General features: G+C 36.9%; 1 protein-coding gene across 1 annotated transcript in view; it reads left to right on the plus strand.

Moving 5' to 3' along the window:
- PUDP (pseudouridine 5'-phosphatase) overlaps window positions 1-10,969 on the plus strand; it is a 77,114-nt gene extending 66,145 nt beyond the window's left edge. The window contains exon 4 of the mRNA XM_087757029.1: window positions 7,544-10,969. Within this exon, the coding sequence (XP_087613155.1) occupies window positions 7,544-7,720 (177 nt within the window). The 3' untranslated portion in view covers window positions 7,721-10,969. The remainder of the gene's footprint in view (window positions 1-7,543) is intronic.
- The last annotated feature ends 8,005 nt before the right edge of the window (window positions 10,970-18,974 follow it).

Raw genomic sequence — 18,974 nt, forward strand, 5'->3', positions numbered from 1 at the left:
GAAATATGAGAACAGGTTGCCCAGGATGTGGAATCTTCATCCTTAAAGACACTCAAAGCTCACCTGGTCAAGACCCTGAGCAGCCTGCTCTGGCTGGACGTGCGTTGAGTAGGGGTGTTTCTAAATGGCCTCCAGGGATCCCTTCCAGTGTAAATTATCCTATGGTTCTGAGCTCTGCATGCAAGGTGCAGTTACTTGAATGTGTTGTGTTATTACATGTCAAGAAAGTCAGTGGTTTTAGTAAAGGTACTTATGTGTGGAAGGGAAGGCAGCACAAATTAACTATTTCATTGCACAGAATTCCTTTTTAGGCCACTTTTAGAGATAACTGGGATAAAAAACGAGCATGTTATGCAGTATGAGTAGCCTCAGTAGAGAGCATCTTGAGTATTTGCCTTGTGTTTTCCATAAAGAACAATACTCTTCTATGGCTAATCCAAGCTGCAGTTGATTGAGTTAGATTGCTGCTGCCAGGATAATTGGACACTGTTTCAGAAATGCCTGGGAATTTCTTGATGCCTGTAACACGAGTTGCCATACAAAGTTCCCAGTGTGCTGTCCTCTAAACACACAGTCCTCTGTGAAAAGAGTGCTCCAGCCATCCGGAATGATCAGAGTAACCCCACATGTAAATGTGACCTTCTCCCTGCTTCACAGAGCCACTGTGTCTGGGTCCAACTGTCACTCACAGAAGCACTTTCTTTCACTTGATTGAGTCTTGAAAACAAGTAAGAAATTTGAAATTTCTCCTCCTTTTTCCCCATCCAAACCATTTCACTCCTTCTGGCCCACCTTAACATAACATCCTGTGAACTTCTTTGTGAGACAGTAGCTGCCAGTGTGGGCTGAAGTGTAAAGTGGCATTTATGAAAGAGCTGGAAATGCAGTGATCTAATTATGTGTAGATGTAACACACTTCCTTTTTTTTTCATTATTTTAAATTATGCTAATGATTTTTGTTTTTATCGTATAAGTCTTGTGGTAAATAATTTGATTCTTGTACTGGTCTGCAACGTACTCCTAGTACCGAGTTAATGAAAATCTGAATTAAAAAGCATATGTGCATATCATTTCCAAACAGTTCTTAATATAAATCATTGAATCATAAAGAATTGTGGCTGGTAGTTAGTATTCTGGGTACTCTGATGCTTAAATCATTTGATTATAAGTTTCCAGCTTGTTTGTTCATTTGTTATAGCATTTAAAAACATCTTGACTTACTCCTCATTTTCCTTAATGGAACTAAGTTGTGGGGCTGGAAGCCGCATGACTTTCTTAAACAGCATATTTAATATGATTCTGTTATCCCTGGCTAGTCAAATTGGCATATGTCCTTAAAATAAAATGAAGTGTAATTCATTATTGCTACTGAGACTTTTCCCGAATATTTCTGGAAAGAGTGTAAGTCCAAAGATTAGGGGAGAAATGTTAATCAAGTTATTTCATTATTGTTTTTTGTTAACTCTTCAGAGAGTTAACACAGTGGGAGGCCAAAATTGCAAATACTGTAGCTGCTTAAAATGCATTTATTCAATAATGGTTAAGTAACTCTGGTGGTAAATGGGTCACCCAGAAATACATTTTCCCCGTTGTTCCTAGATACTTTGTATATCAAAGCGTAGGAAAAAAGAAAACACAAGTTACCTAAAAAATAGCCCAGCATCTGTGTTATGGCATGTTAGTGAAGTTGTTGGTGTTTCCTTTCTCTTTTTGTGAATTTCCACCACCTCCCATAAATGATAAACAGCATCTTTTCAGCATCTCAACATTTTGTAAGGGATGTAGATGGGTCTGTGTTGTATTCTGAATTATATTATGGTTCTTGAAAATTCCTGGGTCACTCACACTAGTAACAGAGTTGGTCAGTAGTGGAATTATTTTGAAAATCTGAAAAAAATTGAGTCAGCAAGGAAAAAGAGATAAACGTTGTTGAACAAAACAAAAAACATGATTGGAGTAGTAGTATCTTTCAGACTGATAATTTGTTTCTTAGATACTACTTAATTTTGAATTATGAGCACAGAGTATGAGCTAGTTTTTCACAATGAGGAAAGTAAAAATACTTTTGGAACTGAACAGTCAACAAGTTACCTGTAGAAATGAAAGGCCTGACTGCTTTCTGGTTTGCAGAGATGAAAAATGTCATTCTGAAATCGTGAGCTGGCTCTACTTCGTGGTTTTCTTCCTGCAGCCTGTTTTGCGGCTCACTTTGATGTCCATTGAAATCAATGGGGATTTTTTTAGTGATATGATGGAATTTGAATTAGTCCATAAATGCTTACAGAAGACTGTGTTGTGCATATATACATAAATTAATGTATAAGGTTACCAAATGTTTCCAGAGTGCAAATTCTACGAATAACGCATCACACATTTGACCAGTTGATTTGATCATGAAGGAGAAAAATCAATGATAAATAAAGAAATTATAGAAGTATAATATGCAATCCATAAGAAAACCCAAACATAATATGTCGCATTCTGATACCAAATGTTTCTGTGTCATTTGAGGACAGAAGATACAATAATCTTCTACTGTCTCTTCTCACCAAGCACAGAAGGAGACTGGTGCTGTTAAGAAGCAGGAGAATGAACATAGGGATAACCTCTCTGAGGTCTTACCAGTCCTTTTTGAAACTGTGATTTGAAACCTCAAAATTCCACTCTTTTCCCTTTTTGCTTTCATTCAGCAGGAAGGAAGAATAAAATTAATTATTATTCTTTATTTTTCAACCATTTTTGTCCCCAGAATGCCTTTTGATTATTTTTTTTTAAAGTCAGAGTACATACATGCAGTGGTTTTCAAATGGGGTTTTATGCATGGTGGGAAAGTCATTCTGTCAGTAGTTCCTCAGAAGGCAGAGTAGTTTTAACTTAATTCTGTGTAAGATGCAATAGGATTGAAGTTTTTTTAAGTGTATTTTGCCCAGTGAAAGACTTAACCATGTTGGCTTTGGTTTGAACAGACCGCAAGGTAAATGTTACAGTAGTAACAGAAAAAAAATGAAAACTGAAGTTTAATATTTTCTTATTAATTCCATAGTAGCTGTTTCCCATGGAGCATGTGGGGAATACAATGTAATAATAATAATATATTAAATATATATATTTATATTATATTATTATATTATCATATTCTTTTAATATATTAATTTATTGTAATATATTATATTATAATATATTATAATCATAATATATTTAATAGTATATTAAAAGAAAATATTTAGGGAAGAAAAGGAAGGAGTTAACAAATACTCAGTTCCTTTTCTTCTCACTCTTTTTATCAAAGGAATGAAATACTCGATACTTGTACCGGTAAGTTTCAAAGACAAAGTGCTAAAATGTGTGGTTTAGTCCCCGTGTCTGCAAATGTTTTCACTGAGATTAAGGGCCTAACCAGACCAGACCAGACCAGAACCAGCAAACAGAAGATTTTTCTAATACAATGTGAAAGAATTTGAGGCTATATTTACCCATGGTAGAGATGATGAAAATTTTCTTTTCATTCTTTCTTTCTAAAACAATAGATGGTAGTGTTTAATTTGCAGACGACTTTTATGTGTATAAATTACACCATCTTTAGTCTCATCCTTCATTCTGTTTTAGAGTTGATATGGTAGTGTCATATGTGATCAAGGATATTTGTTCGATAAGCACTCCCTGTGCATATATATTATCTTCACAGGTTTTTAAATATCTTAATTTCAAAACTGATTTTAATCTTTTATCCTTCCAGACTTTGTGGTTATGACTAATAGCAATAACACTGATGGATATGCTTGTTAGTTGCATAAATATTCCATCCAGGCATTTATAGTATATAGGTTGGAGAGGGCCTGCTGTACATACGAAGGGCCTAACTAATGCTCTTTTCTTATATTCTTAAATTTCATGTAGGAAGGTGAGGTAATGAGGTGCTGCAGTGATTTTATTATTCCTTCCTTTGGTTAAGTGATTAATTTTTTTTTCTAGATTCATAGAGTGAAATATAAATTAGTGTGCTTTACTACTTTACTTTTTTAAGCATCTAGTTCATTCCAAAGTGAAAACTGTCCTATATTAGTATGACCTTTTGAGAGATCTCATAGCAGTAGTATTGATCAGTGACACAAGTTTTAGAAATAATGCAGAGAAGCAGCCAGAATCTCAGCTGAAGTCTGTATAAATCTCATCTGTCTCTCTCAGTTGGAGTGATGCTGGTGTTGCAATACTTATGCAAAATGGGGAAGAACTTGGCTGCTTTCATATCTCTAAACTTAGCATGTGGGTGGGCCAGGACAGTGAGCAGTTTATAATATGTCCGTGCAGCAAAGTTAATAAATCCATTTTGTATGTGAACCTCTCTAAACCTTTCATCGTCCATTAAGAACATTGGTGTGTTGTTGACAATAAGTGTCAGTAGCAAGAAAGACTGGAGGAAGACCTAGCATACTTATTTCCTGTAACATTAAAGCCACTGTAATTATGGGTCATTTGCCTGGCTTCTTTGGTAATTAAGAGTTTTAATTGCTTCTAGTTCCAGGGAATTAGTTAAGCTTTTCATTATGCATATTGCCTTCCATAATCAGTGGATCCTCTCATACAGTAAGCTTAGTGACATCATGGAAGTCAATTAGGTCTTTCAAGGCAGAGCAGTGAAGTACATTTCTTTGTATGGCCTGGATTAGAAAAGGTTTCTGAAAGACCTTGATAATGCTGTTCTGTGCAACATTTAAGCTTACTCTTCAAAAGGCAGAGCCTGTCAGGGTTTCATTTACTGTCCTCAGATTCCTCAGAGTGCTTAGGGTCACAAACTTAGGTATTGTTAAGAACAAAACCTATAGGCAGAACCCCGCTTCTGTTCTAATAGCAATTGTTCCAAACTTTGCAGGATCAGCTGGTTACATATTTGTAGTTAGTAATAGTGATAATGAGCAACATTTGAAAATACCGCATTGTTCAAACTGGAGTTCAGTGATTGTATAAAGGAAATGAGCACAAAAGAGTTTGGTGGGATTCTGTTGGCTCACTAAAAATCATTAATTAAGTTTTATTTTATCACATGAAAGGTAGAAAGCACCTCTTACTTTCTCTTGGCAGACTCCAAGTGGTGGCTGACATGTTGACAGGGAAGAATCAATATTTTAAAAAGAAAGGAAAGCAGAAAGAAAGGGTTAATTACCTCTTCCTCTTCTACAGTCTCTGATACAGATGGGTATATACAATGCAGACATTTAATTCATGAAGTTCAACAAGGCCAAGTGCAACATCCTGCACATGGGTCAGGGCAATCCCAAACACAGATACAGGCTGGGGGGAGAATGGATTGAGAGCAGCCCTGAGGAAAAGGAATTGGAGGTATGGGTAGATGAGAAGCTCAATGTGAGCTGGCAATGTGCAGTTGCAGCCGAGAAAGCCAACCGTATCCTGGGCTGCATCAAAAGAAGCGTGGCCAGCAGGTCGAGGGAAGTGATTCTGCCCCTCTACTCCACTCTGGTGAGACCTCACCTGGAGTACTGCTTCCAGCTCTGGAGTCCTCAGTACAGGAAGGACATGGACCTGTTGGAGCGGGTCCAGAGGAGGGCCACGAAGATGATCAGAGGGATGGAGCACCTCTGCTATGAGGAAAGGCTGGGAGAGTTGGGGTTGTTCAGCCTGGAGAAGAGAAGGCTCCAGGCAGACCTTATAGCAGCTTTCCAGTACCTGAAGGGGTCTACAAGAAAGCTGGTGAGGGACTTTTTACAAAGGCACGTAGTAATAACACAAGGGGTAATGGCTTTAAGCTGAAAGAGGTAGATTTAGATGAGATATAAGGAAGAAATTCTTCACTATGAGGATGGTGAGGCACTGGAACAGGTTGCCCAGAGAAGCTGTTGATGCCTCCTCCCTGGAAGTGTTTGAGGCCAGATTGGATGGGGCTTTGAGCAACCTGTCTAGTGGAAGGTGTCCCTGCCTATGGTAGGGGGGTTGGAACTAGATGATCTTTGAAGGTCCCTTCCAGTCCAAACCATTCTATGATTTTATGATTCTACATCTTGCAAAAATGTTTTCTTTGAACATAGTAAAGTTTTTGCAGGTTGCAACTTGGTTCTCTTAGAGCACAGCCAGAACAGACGAACGTTGTGCATCCTTAATCTTCCCTGGTAAAACAGTTGTGTGTTAGGGAGCCTAAAAGATGCAGTATGCTGTTGTACGTTCTCCCAGTGTGTCATATCTGCATTCAGTCAAAAGTTAAACTAGGTTTAGCAAATCATTACTCTTACCCATTCAGTATTAGTTGCCACAGTGTATTGTACTGTGAAGAAAAGGATAAGAAAATCCATCCTGGGTATGTAGGAAGGGATTTGGTAGATTGATAATGACTGTAGAGAAGGGCTTAATGCCTGACAGAGAAATTTGTGATAAGGGAGAGTTGTACTGTCTGAAGGGTGTGAGGAAAATTGCAGTAGCCATCCCAACATCTGTGTTGAATTACCAAAATTACTGGTGGCAGTAATTTTGGTATTAGTAGTAGTAACTAATAATATTGTTAATAATAATAATAACTAATAATATTGTTAAGAAATGCAGTCTGAATTGCAGAAGTGTTAGAAACCACTTGTCAGCATAGGTCAGAATTTTTCTTATGGTTGAATGCCAAAGGTTGCTTTGGATTTTTCATGACCAAAAATTCAAACTCAAGACTGGATAATGTCAGGAAATAGATGCTTTGTTATATACATTCTGGAATGAACTCCAGAAGCATTATCTTTTATTATATAAAAGTTCAGACTAGATAATTTGTCATATATTTATTTATGTTATATACTCATTATTCAATATTCTGATGTTAAATTACAAAATTCACGTAAATAATGTATTGATTATTTTTAACAACTTTGCTTCCAAACTGTGGTCTTGAATGATTGTGACTATTGTAAGACATGGAACTTTTACCTGACTGAACTGTCTCTTCTCTAAACATAACCATCCAACATAATTGCTGATTTTCTTTCTCACTATTGCTTTGGAAGAATTAAGCAAATAGAGCATGAATTCGACAGCACTCTTCTGACAAGTGCCTTCTGTCTTACTCTCCACCCATCCAAAGTCCTAATATTGACCTAGGTAGTGTAGTCTTACCCTTCTAGCGTATGTAGCAAATGCCACACCTGTAGGTGAAAGCACTGTTTTTACCATTTTGCAGGTTGTAAAGTTGGTCTTAAAGAGTTAAATTGCCTGATTATAAAGGTATTTAAGCACTTGCTTAACTTTACTTTAAGCTTGTGCTTAAACCCATCCCTATAAAACAAATCACTTAGGAACATCTGGATAACCAGTTGCTGGGATTTAAGCATGTGTGTTGATGTTTTTTTGAATTGAAATGAATTTAATGTTAATTACCATGCAGATGTTCCAACTGAGAGGTTTGCCCTTGTTCTAATTAGGGGTGTCTAAGCCAGGAATTGAATTTAGCTTTCCTACTAAGTTTTATGCAGGATCATTCTTTCTTTTAAAATAAAAGATTAAAAGTTCATAGTAACATTATTCTTTATTTTTTTCCCCTCACCTCCTTGTTTCTCAGTGTCTTGTGTTTGAAGATTCACCACTTGGAGTCAAAGGAGCCCTGGCAGCAGGAATGCAAGTGGTTATGGTTCCAGATGAAAAATTAAATCCAGATCTTAAAAAGGAGGCAACACTACTGCTGAACTCCATGGAGGATTTCAAACCAGAACTGTTTGGTTTACCAGCATATGATTAATGCCTAATGTCTACGAACATGCACTTGACTGGAGATTGGGAGAGTCGAATGAAGTTTTGTTATGGTTTTATGATTGATTTGCATCTTTTCCTCTCTTCCTCAAAACCAGAGCACAAAAATCCTGTTAACAACAAGTCTTCCACACAGTACCTTTGAAAATTGACTGGAATGTTTATGATTTGTCCTCGTGATAAATGCTAAATTAAAGCAGTGTTTCATCTTGTGAAGTGAATCCAGCCTTGTTCTCTACACATCATAATGTTTTCTGGGAATATTATGAAACTATTTAGACAATTTATTGTAACTGCATTGGAAGCTTCTTGTTCTGTTTCCACTTGAATGACTTACTGTTTAGATCTTAACCAGAAATCTGTTCTAGATTGGCTTTTATCCCATTACATTGTTTTTGATACAGTTATCACTGTCAACATGTTTGTCCATTTCCTCATCCTGCATTTGCCCATCTATTCCCTTTTCTATCGTGTTGTCATTTTTTTTGCAGTTATTTGTGGGGGTTTTGTTGTACTTCCTGTGTTGTCTTATTTTGTTCTCTTCTTGGGGGTTGAGACGACTTCCAGAGGTCCCTTACAACCTCCATTATTCTGTAATTCCGTCATTATCTTTTTTGGCATGGTGATCACCTGCTAGGAGCTATACAAGGTTATGTGATCCTACAATTTAACCAAAATGCTTTGCATCTTCCTTCTTTCATTTCCTTATATTCTTCTCATTTTCCATGTTGCCATGTAGCTTTCCCTTTCATTCTCGTGAAATGAATCCATCCTGTCTCTCCCTGCTTCAATTCTGATAAAGTTATAGCCTTAACTCCTTCGTATCCAAATAGTTTTCTGTAGGCCATCCTTACTTTTCCATTCTTACCTCTTTCTTGAGCCCTTTTTTTGCCAAGTTCCCTACAGAGAGTTTTGCTATCTATTTTTAAAATAAAGAAATGGTAGTTTTGGTTTATTTAAATACTTAAAATTTATTTTCCTGGCTACCATAATTAATTTCCACAAAATGTTTCTGTTGTCATCTGTCCCTCTTACTTCTGTCTGTTTCTAGCATCTCATCAGGACAGGGGTAAGGGTCTCTTTAGAAAATGCTAGACATGTAGACCGGTTTTGGTGGAATCCACAAGTACATGTATGGCATGGTGAAAGCAATGTCTTTTACTTTCTCTAAAGAAAGCTATATTATGTAGGGTTTATGACTGTTTTATAAAATGAATGATTGTAATCAGCATTTAAAAAACTAAATTTCTAATTGAATGTCCATAAGGTACCCCAAAATCTTGGTAAAATATCAAACTCCATAAAAGACAAGGAGCGTGAAATATGTCAAATTCGAGAATTTCCATGTATTATGAGAAGACTTCTCTGACCTCATTTTTTTAAATATCATCTTTTTATCTGTGATCTTCCTCATAAAAATCTTTTCTAGGCATTTCTGGTGTTTAACTGTTTTAGGTTTAAGATTTTTTTGTCAGGAAGAAAAATTAATGAATCATAGACCCTTCAGTATTCAGAGTGAGTTTCCTTACATTTTTTTCCTCCTGGATTTAAAAAAAAACCCAAACTTTTACATCTTTCATGTAGACTGTTATTCTTTTCTGTTACTGTAGTCTGTTCATACCTCAAAAAATTAAGAAAATTTTATTTCATATGGTCAGTCAAATATGAGCTAGATGGTCCAGAAGTTTTTAGTACATATAGTATAATGGTTTGCAGTTAAATGCTTTTTATCTAAGGATCTGGAAGCATTTTTTTGAAAAAAGGATAAATATTGTTTCAGTGTAGGTATTTTGCATATTATGTTACTTCTTTAGGCCCATGGATATTGCAGTCATTAGTACAGTGACAACAACCCATCCCATCCAATATGAATTCCATTTCTCATCTTTCCAGACAAGATAAGAGACATATTGCTGTATAATTCCTCCTTTGACTTATGTTACATAACACAAAGTGTTACTGTAGAGCAATAATTCTGAGCTTTCAAGTGTAAAACAGGTGTGTGTTAGGATCCCCTTCTTTCATAATTACTGAATTCCAACAGGGAAGCTACTAGGTAGAACAAGCTTTAATAAGCTGTAATTAGTAACTTTTTCAAAGTTTTGCATATATTTATTTAACTGGTGAGTTTTACAAAAAATAAAAATGAAGCATGTCTCATTTGCAGTTTACTTTGAAGGAACTGTCATCAAAGTCTTGAATTTTCTTTTTAAAGATGTAGAGACATTAATAAATATATCACTGACAAAATCAGAATTAACTTTATCATGACCACCATGGTGAGATCAGCATATCCTGCAATTCTAATTTAATAGCCTTATCTTTTGCTGAGAATTCATAGTCAGAAAACTATTACTTCTTAACTCAACAGTAAATCCATACAGTTATTCTTCCATGCATTTAGTATCCCACCTGACAGTTGTCAGTGGGATTATTGCCCCAAACTGAAATCAGTGAACCTAAGCCATATGGTATAACTTTTCCCTCTTTTTAGGAAAATTCCCTTCCATGTACTTTATTGCTTGCTGTTGGCCAACTTCCTGGTCCTGTGCTGAACCATTTGACTGTTATTAAAGTACGTACCGGTGCTGTCGTTAGCTTTTCTCTTTGACTGAATGAGAAATCAAAAGAGTACACAAAATTAAGTTCTTCATCTGTAATAATCTTAAAAATCCTGTCATCTCCATCTCAGCAAGCAGACTTCAATCCCAACAAATACTTAAGTGCATGCTTAATTCATTTTTATTAAGCATAGAAAGTAAGCACCAGCTTAATTTGAAGGATATGTTTAGTTTTATTTGGCTCAATAGGGAACGTGTGCTTCAGGCATACCCTGAGAAGAATTCCAGCCTCCACAAAATAAAGGCAAACCTTCATGACCAAGTTTTTACCAAGGGAATGTAGGGTAAGTGCAGCAAGATGGAACTAAATTCAGCCATGAAAATATATTAAAAAAAAAAACCCAAACAAAAAAGGCAAGTTAGTGATGTATAAAGTGTATTGGAACTTAAATTCCTTTCTGCCTCACAAGTGAATTAGGTTTTACATTTTATTGGAACTCCAATGGAATTAATCTTGGTAGAATTTCCAGGTTGCAAAGATATACATAAACAGGAGTTTCATCAAATATATTAAGGTGAAAATTCATTACATTGGAACAGGATTAATTTCAAAATGCAGTCTGACTCCTGTGAAGCTTAGCATTTGCCTTCTACAAATAAAGATCAGAAAAGGCTGAGATGTTTGTTCCTCATTTGGATTAGATGTCTTTCTAAAGAATGCTATAGTTAAACCATAGAAACCTCTGCCTAGAATCAAGCTCATGTTGCATATATTCCAAAAAATGTCTTCGTCAGAAGCCAAACTAGATAAATTAGGAAAAATTGCAAGAAACTTCATCGTAAGAAGAAATAAAATTATTTTCCCCTGCATTAAAATCATCCATATCTTTAATAATTAGAGAATGAAGCTTGAATTTTTCTGCTTTATTACTACCTCTAGATAATGGTTATCCGTACAGAAATCCACTTTTTTTTATATATATCTTGATAAATTTAGACACCAAAAACACTAGCTAGGCACTGAACACCACAATTCCATGGGCCATATGAAAAATTTATTTGTTTCTAATATTTTAATATTAGAATAACATGAAACAAAAAAATAAATTAAAAAAAAAAAAGAAAAAACAAAAAATAGAAACCTTATTTCCCTAATTAATTTGTTTCCATTTCTTTGTTTCTAATTTACTACTTGGTAACTTCACTGAACTTACTGTGTTTTGACATTGAGAGGGTAGAACTGGTTTTTTTGCCAAATTAGTGGAAATAAATGGAAAAACTGGAGTGGGGAAAAAGAAGCCCTGTCAGAACGCTTCTCTGTCTCAAGAGAAACATGACTATCATCAACACTTTATGTTAACATCCCCTTTGGCGGACACTTCACAAATTGTGGGTCTAATTGCCTTATTAAAGTGGAGAACAGAAGGAGGACAAGAACTCAAACCCATACCAAAACTTCCAAGAGCTGAGGATCCTGCCCCGCTCAGTGTGCCAATGGCTGTGTCCACACCAGGTAGCTCAGTGCAACAAAAAAAGTAGATTTTAGAGGGCAGGGGGTAGCATAAGAAAGGTTGTTGGTCTCTTCTGTTCTTCAGCCCTTTGACCTACGGGCTCTAAGCCATCATATTCAAAATGTTAGGAGTTGGCTCGTTCTTGTGATTAAAACAAGCCTCAGCAGGGAGAAAGCATTTCAGTTCTAACCTCTCTCTTTGCAGCTCTTTCCCCAGAATATCTGCAATGTGAAACTGGAACATGAAGCAAAATATTAGCAGGATCATTGTCAATATCCAAGGTTCCTTTGATTCAAAAAATAGAATAGAGTGCATTATTTAATGGAGAAAAACAAAATGGTAGAAGAAAGGAGCTGGAGACAAGGAAGCAACCCGTGGTATAAACCATCTAGAACCAAACACTCAAATGAAGGAAAAGAAAACAGAAGAGTCAAGTCTTCCACTTGCCCTTAGCAAAAATGTAAAACCAGTAATTATGGAGGGAAAATCTTTGCACTCACAGGAGCAAAACCCAGGTCAAAAACATATTCAAAGACATTGTGCTATGAGGCGCTGAGATTTATAGAGATAAGCGTCAACCTCCTGAAACACGTTCCTTAAAACCAAGGTCCAAAGAAAATGAAGCAGTTGGAATCCAGAATCAAAGAAGATGTGTAAATTGCCTTTGATGAGCATTAAAGCACAAATAAATGTAGAAAATATATCAGTAGATACCTCAGTTCAGATGCTGGTAAGATTGTGAAATCATTTCAGTTTTGACTTCAAAATTTTTGATTTGTTGAACAACTACAAAGTGGAGGCGTATGTCATCAGCTTGAAGACAACTGAAAGAAACGGCATTTTTCCCCATCGTCTTTAGCTCAAACTGCATATTGATGGAGTATATTCTTCATTTCTTTGAAGTCAATAACACCCCTATGGCAACTAGAGCAATTTGCTTATAGAAGGGAATATTGGAAATGGACTTTTAACTATCTTTCATCCATGGTATCATGGTGGCTTTAAAAAAACATATTGTGGTGGTGTCATTTACTCATTTCACAAAGAAAGAGCAATAACACCATGTAGCCAGCAACTTCTCCTCATAGAGAACTTTGGAAGTTGAAGAACAGAGGTTTAATTAAGTTCCCGTAGATTTGAAAAAGCAGTTTCCACTGTATCATCTGGATATCTTGCTATTAATTTAATTGATTACTACTACCTACATACCTAAGGTGTGGGCAATGTGTCTAATAGTAACAGTATCCAATCCAAATCACTGTATGACTGCAGGTAGAACTGCTAACTTACACTCAAATGTGATAAAATCAAAGAATTAGGAACTTCAAACTAGAGGTTCATTGTCCAGGTCATCCTCCTACTTTCTGTGAACAGGAAGTGTTTAGTAGGGGATCACACAGATCTACAGCTGATAGTCAGAAAAACACACTCGCCACAGGCTCCTCGTACAAAGATGCACCTTGTTTTGGGAAGAATGTAAATATGATAGTTCCACAAAACAGTTTTATTCCTAATTACTTTTTCCAAAGGCAGGGTAGAAACATGCAGGGGCAAGAGGAAGACGTACACAGATCAACTGTTCTGAGCTTCCTTTGATTCTCTCAGAGGAGGTGCCTGAGACCAAGAAAAGGAGAGGAGTTCTAACCAAAGTATTGCTTTGGCATAACAAATTCAGATACACAAATTTTGTCTCTGCTTTCACAGTTTTCTCTATCGCATATGAACTTCAGAGGTAAACAAAAATATGTGAAATGCAGTTAGGCTTCAGTTGCAGAAAATTCTCTGTATACATTGCCAGAAATGCAAACAAGCATCTCTGTGACATACCAGTACAACCGCTGTTCTCAGTGGTTGCCCCAGCTGCAGTTTTTCATGCTCTTTAGTTAGTGAGCTGAGACATTCAGCACCTCAAGCACTGAACTGTGGTAGGTAAGCTCAAGAAAGAGAAGGTAGTAAGTGCTACAGTGGGGGAAAAAAAAAAGGAAATAAAGGAATGTTTTCCCTTTTCAGAAAATGCTGAAAATCATTTGATAGTGTTGTACCTTGTGAAATGTCTTTTTGCTGTAGTAGAATGTAATTTCAACAAGGCTAAGTGCTGGGTCCTGCACTTGGGTCACAACAACCCCATGCAACGCTACAGGCTTGGGGAAGAGTGGCTGGAGAGCTGCCTGTTGGAAAAGGACCTGGGGGTGTTGGTTGACAGCCGCCTGAACATGAGCCAGCAGTGTGCCCAGGTGGCCAAGAAGGCCAATGGCATCCTGGCTTGTATCAGGAATAGTGTGGCCAGCAGGACCAGGGAGGTGATAGTGCCCCTGTACTCGGCGCTGGTGAGGCCGCACCTCAAGTACTGTGTTCAGTTTTGGGCCCCTCAATACAGGAAGGACATGGAGGTGTTGGAGCGTGTCCAGATAAGGGCAAGGAAGTTGGTGAAGGGTCTAAAGCACATATCTTATGAGGAGCGGCTGAGGGAGCTGGGGTTGTTTAGCCTGGAGAAGAGGAGGCTGAGGGGAGACCTTATCGCTCTCTACAACTACCTGAAAGGAGGGTGTGGTGAGGTGGGGGTTGGTCTCTTCTCCCTAGTAACAAGTGACAGGACGAGAGGAAATGACCTCAAGCCGCGCCAGGGGAAGTTTAGGTTGGCTATTAGGAAAAACTTCTTCACCGAAAGGGTAGTCAGGCATCGGAACAGGCTGCCCAGGGAAGTGGTTGAGTCCCCATCCCTGGAGGTATTTTAAAGACAGGTAGATGTGGTGATTGAGGACATGGTTTAGTGGTGGACTTGGCAGAGATAGGTTAACGGTTGGACTCGATGATCTTAAGGGTCTTTTCCAACCTTAATGATTCTATGATTCAGCAAACAGTAGTTTTATCACATATGAATATTTCACATATTTAACCTGCTGCAGAATATCCATAGAGACATGGATGTCATAAGCCAGTTTTAAGTAGGGAGAGTGCAGTTTTCATCGCAATACCAAAAAAGAAGGAGGAATGGGGTACACAAGATGGGGAAAACCAAACGTTCATCTTTGCTAAAATACCATCTTGATTTTAAAATTGTGAAGACTGTGCAAACTGTATCGAATCGTTTTATTACTGTGTCTTCATTGCTTGGATATGATCCAGAAGTGCTATATTTTACCTGAAAAACTGGAAAGCTGATTAAGTCAAAATGGGTTTCCTGGTGGCCTATGACTGCAGCCTTGTAAACTTATCGATTATGGCCCTCAACATTGTTCTTATTGATGGCTGCATCTGAAACGTAAAACCCATAGCATTCACTTTCTTCAGACCAAACACATTAGGAAAGTGACTTAATGTTTTTCAGTGCAATATGAGGCAGGCAAACATGGTGGATTTTTTTCCCCTCTCTAAAGCAAATCTTACTGTAAGGAAATTTATTAATCATATGATTTCATCCTGTTATATTTCCTTAGCCTGTTATATAGCTCTGGTTAGTAATGACTTTATCAAAGTTACAGAGCACATAATGTAACTGAAATTTGTGTCTGGAAATGAATTTATTTATCCAGAGTGTGCAGAATGCATTCCATGGCTATCGTATCAAATTATTGTTATTTTTTTGTGGGTATGGTTGAAGGAAGGTGGTTTATGAAATTGTATATGGGTCATGGGTCCTTTCAGCTCTGATTTTCTAGTAAAGACTCAAGTGTATTAGGAACAGCTTGTAAACCCCTTCTGATACAAAGGACTTTTTGACATCTGGATGAAAGAGGCTGGTGCACAGTTGTCATCTGCACTTCTTAAAACCATTGCTGTATCTGATATGAAATTAATGCTCCTTATAAACTCAGCAGACAGTGCTTTATCTTTAGTGAAGTTCACACCTGTGTGAAATTTTGTTAAAGGGAAGTGAACAGCCAAATCTAGCTCTACATAGGAAGGGAGGAAGGGAGGAAGGAAAAGCAAGCAGCAGAACACCACCCTGCCCACTGAGTTGTCTCCAAGCCTTCTCAGTCAAGTGAATCATCAGTTTGGACGTGGAAGACATTTATGATTATGAGATCTGTTTGGCTCTTCTCCTTCCAAGCTGAGACTTCATGGGCTTTAAAAATACAGGATATTTCTCAATGGCATTTACTTAGATTACCAATGTTTCCCAGGAAATGGAAGCAAACCCTTATCACCATTAATTCTGCTTTAAAGAGAGAGACTGCTTAAAGGACTAAACACTTACTATGAGCACCCCACAGGGAGGTTTACATTCCCTTTTCCAGTGATACTGAACCAGATGTAGACTACCTAGCCTGATGTTTAGCAAATAACAGCACCTAACTTGAAGCAGCCTTCTTTTCAGAGCAAGCTAACTGCATTAATATTTACCTCACTTGTGGTCTAAGATTTACAGCTACCTCTACCTCTGTATTTCTATGGTAGTATCAGTACCCAGTCTAGCTATTCTGTAGATAATCTGGACATGTATTATATCAGCTTCTAACTGCTGTAATGACCACACCAAAGATTGCACATTTAGGAGAGTATATCTGTGAGTCATTACGTACTGAGTATCTGAGATATCCTCTCACAAATGTGACCAGGACCATCCATCGGGAATTATCTTAGTTATTTGTTATAGTCTGTTTATGATTTTTATACAAATCCCTGCATTCCTAGTTCAATAATTTACAAATCTTTCTGCTTACACCCTTCCTTCCATTAAGCTGTCTGAAGTTGCTACCACAGTATTGGCCTTGTTGGTTGTTATTAAGACATCTTTTTCACAAGAGTAGTAGTTTTTTAGTTTGGTTTTTTTGGTTGGTTGGTTGGTTGATTTCTGGTTATTTTTTTTTTTATAAGAGCTAAGTAACTGCAGAACAAAGTAGTCCCTTCAGAGGAGTGCCAGTAAAATGTATTTTCTCAGACATGCTGTTTCTAAGCCCTTATTAGGAGCAATTGAACATTAGAGACTAGACAAACCTCTAACTCCAGGAGGGCTGGGTTTTACTGGAAGACTTCCAACACTGCTTTGCATTCTATAGCTAAATGTCCAATCCACTTTGTGCTGTGACGCTAGGCAAACTTCATCAACACTTAACTGATGTAAATTAACATCTAGTGTAGAATTGTTCATACAATTCTATAGAAAATTTAAAAACAATACTGCAGACTATGATTTATGACAAATCATGATACCGTCTTCCTACCTGGTTCAGTGGTAGTGATAAGACTAAAAGGGTGCCACACACATTTCTTGTTTGACTGTGGTGGTTAGAATGAAAGAAAAATATCTCTCATGCAAGGTGCAGGTAATTGCAGCTCATAAAATCCTCTGTTAAATGGGCTATACATCACACAAGTATATGCAGGCAATTTCCTTTTAGCCCATCTCCCTCTCTCCTCTGTTACCTTCTTCTTCCCCTCCCCCTGCCACATACAAACATTTGGGTTTAGCATGTGCTAAAAGTTAAATGAAAGGATTAAAATATGTTTTAAATTCCTAACGGTAGATCAATACTTTCGACATGATTGAACACTATGGCTTATATGAATTAATCTTTGAAGGTAAGAAGTTTTCAACATATATGTGACTCTAAAATTAGTGATTAAATGCCATCTTCCCTTCCAGGTTCCACAGCTGAGGTGTCATTCTTGGTATGGTATTTTTCAATTCTGTCAGGTTTACATCAAAAATATTAAGATAAATGCTCTCTTCAAATGTATGGATGTTCATCTGGGTAAATATCCTACCTGTCTTGATAATTAAAAAAAACCTTCAACTATTCTTGCCAAATTATGCTTATTTTTTAATATTTGAGGTTTGTACCTGTATAAGAAGTAAAAATTTATTGTTCTTATCTGTTTTATTCAGTAACTCATTTCTTTGTAAGTAAAATGTCCAAAGAAATATCTGATAAAATTTTAGACAATCCATTCAAAACTAAAGATTCCAAGAATTCCAAGTAACCACAGTTGTTTGCATTTATACATTAGACAGAGACCTTGTCTTTGATATCAGTTTCTGACCTAAAATGTACCCAGGGAAAACATAAGCCCTTTCAAATGTGAAAAGGGAAAAAGTGTGTTCTACTAATTAAATGAAAAACAACCTGAGATTTATTTGTCAAAAGGTAAAATTTGTCACTTCATCAAGGGGTCTTTTGGGGAAACACTACCTAGATCTTTGTTTTACAGTGAATCTCATCCTCAGATTTCTTGGTTTACAGCCCAACATGCTGGCACAGTTATCCCTAGTGATCTGAACACAAATCAGGTTTGATGCTGAAGATTAAAACTAATGCACTGGGACTCCTTCCTGGAAATACAAAGCCAACCCATTCTGTGGGCCACACTTGCCAAGTGCAGTCAGGGTGAATAACTGGACTATCGTATGCTAGAAGATCTTCTACATGATGAAATAGCTGTCATTAGTCATGTTCTCCAAAGGAAAAGACAGGAAAAAGGTATCAACAACTATGAGCAAAATGTACATACACAACTATGAGCAAAATGTACATACAATCGGTGATCGACTGATCACTGCAGAGTGGCCAGATGGCAGTTCAGACCTCCCTGAATCCCCTTCAGTATCAGTAGCCACCTTCAGTGTACAGAGCTCCTTGCACCAGAAGAGCAGAACTGTCTGTGTATCCAAAATGCTTGAAGTAAGAATTGTCATCATTATTGAGTTATACCCCTTTCTAAAGCCCAAAGCATAGCTGTGAACTCTTCGATTATAGTTCACTAATGATAGCAGAATACTTTTCTTGTACTTGCAGGTTTTTTTGGAAGTGCATGTAAACTAGTTGAGTTATTCAGCTCCTTTAGTTGTCTGATTGCACAGCTGATTATAGATGTAAACAATCAGCAGACATGAGCTTTGCAGATGCAATTAATCACAAAACACACACAAAAAAATATAATTCTACATCATAAAAGTTAAAAACTTGTAAGCCAGAATGCGAACAGGGATTTGAAATATTGGGAAAATATTAGTGATGCATTTGGATTTTTTAACAGGAAATTTGCTTTAGTATTATTATATAATATTTTAAGTAAACAGTTTGTAATTATTTTTTATAAGACCATTGCTGTCAGGAATATTATAACTGCACAACTTAATCACCATTGAAAGGAAAATGTCAAATTTACCCAAATGACGTATTTTACCCATTTTCCAAAGAATTTTTTAATTATAGCTGTAAATTTTACA

Source organism: Nipponia nippon, unplaced genomic scaffold, assembly GCF_047370975.1.
Source record: "Nipponia nippon isolate SJK-2023a ecotype South Korea unplaced genomic scaffold, ASM4737097v1 scaffold_2, whole genome shotgun sequence".
Lineage (NCBI taxonomy): Eukaryota > Metazoa > Chordata > Aves > Pelecaniformes > Threskiornithidae > Nipponia > Nipponia nippon.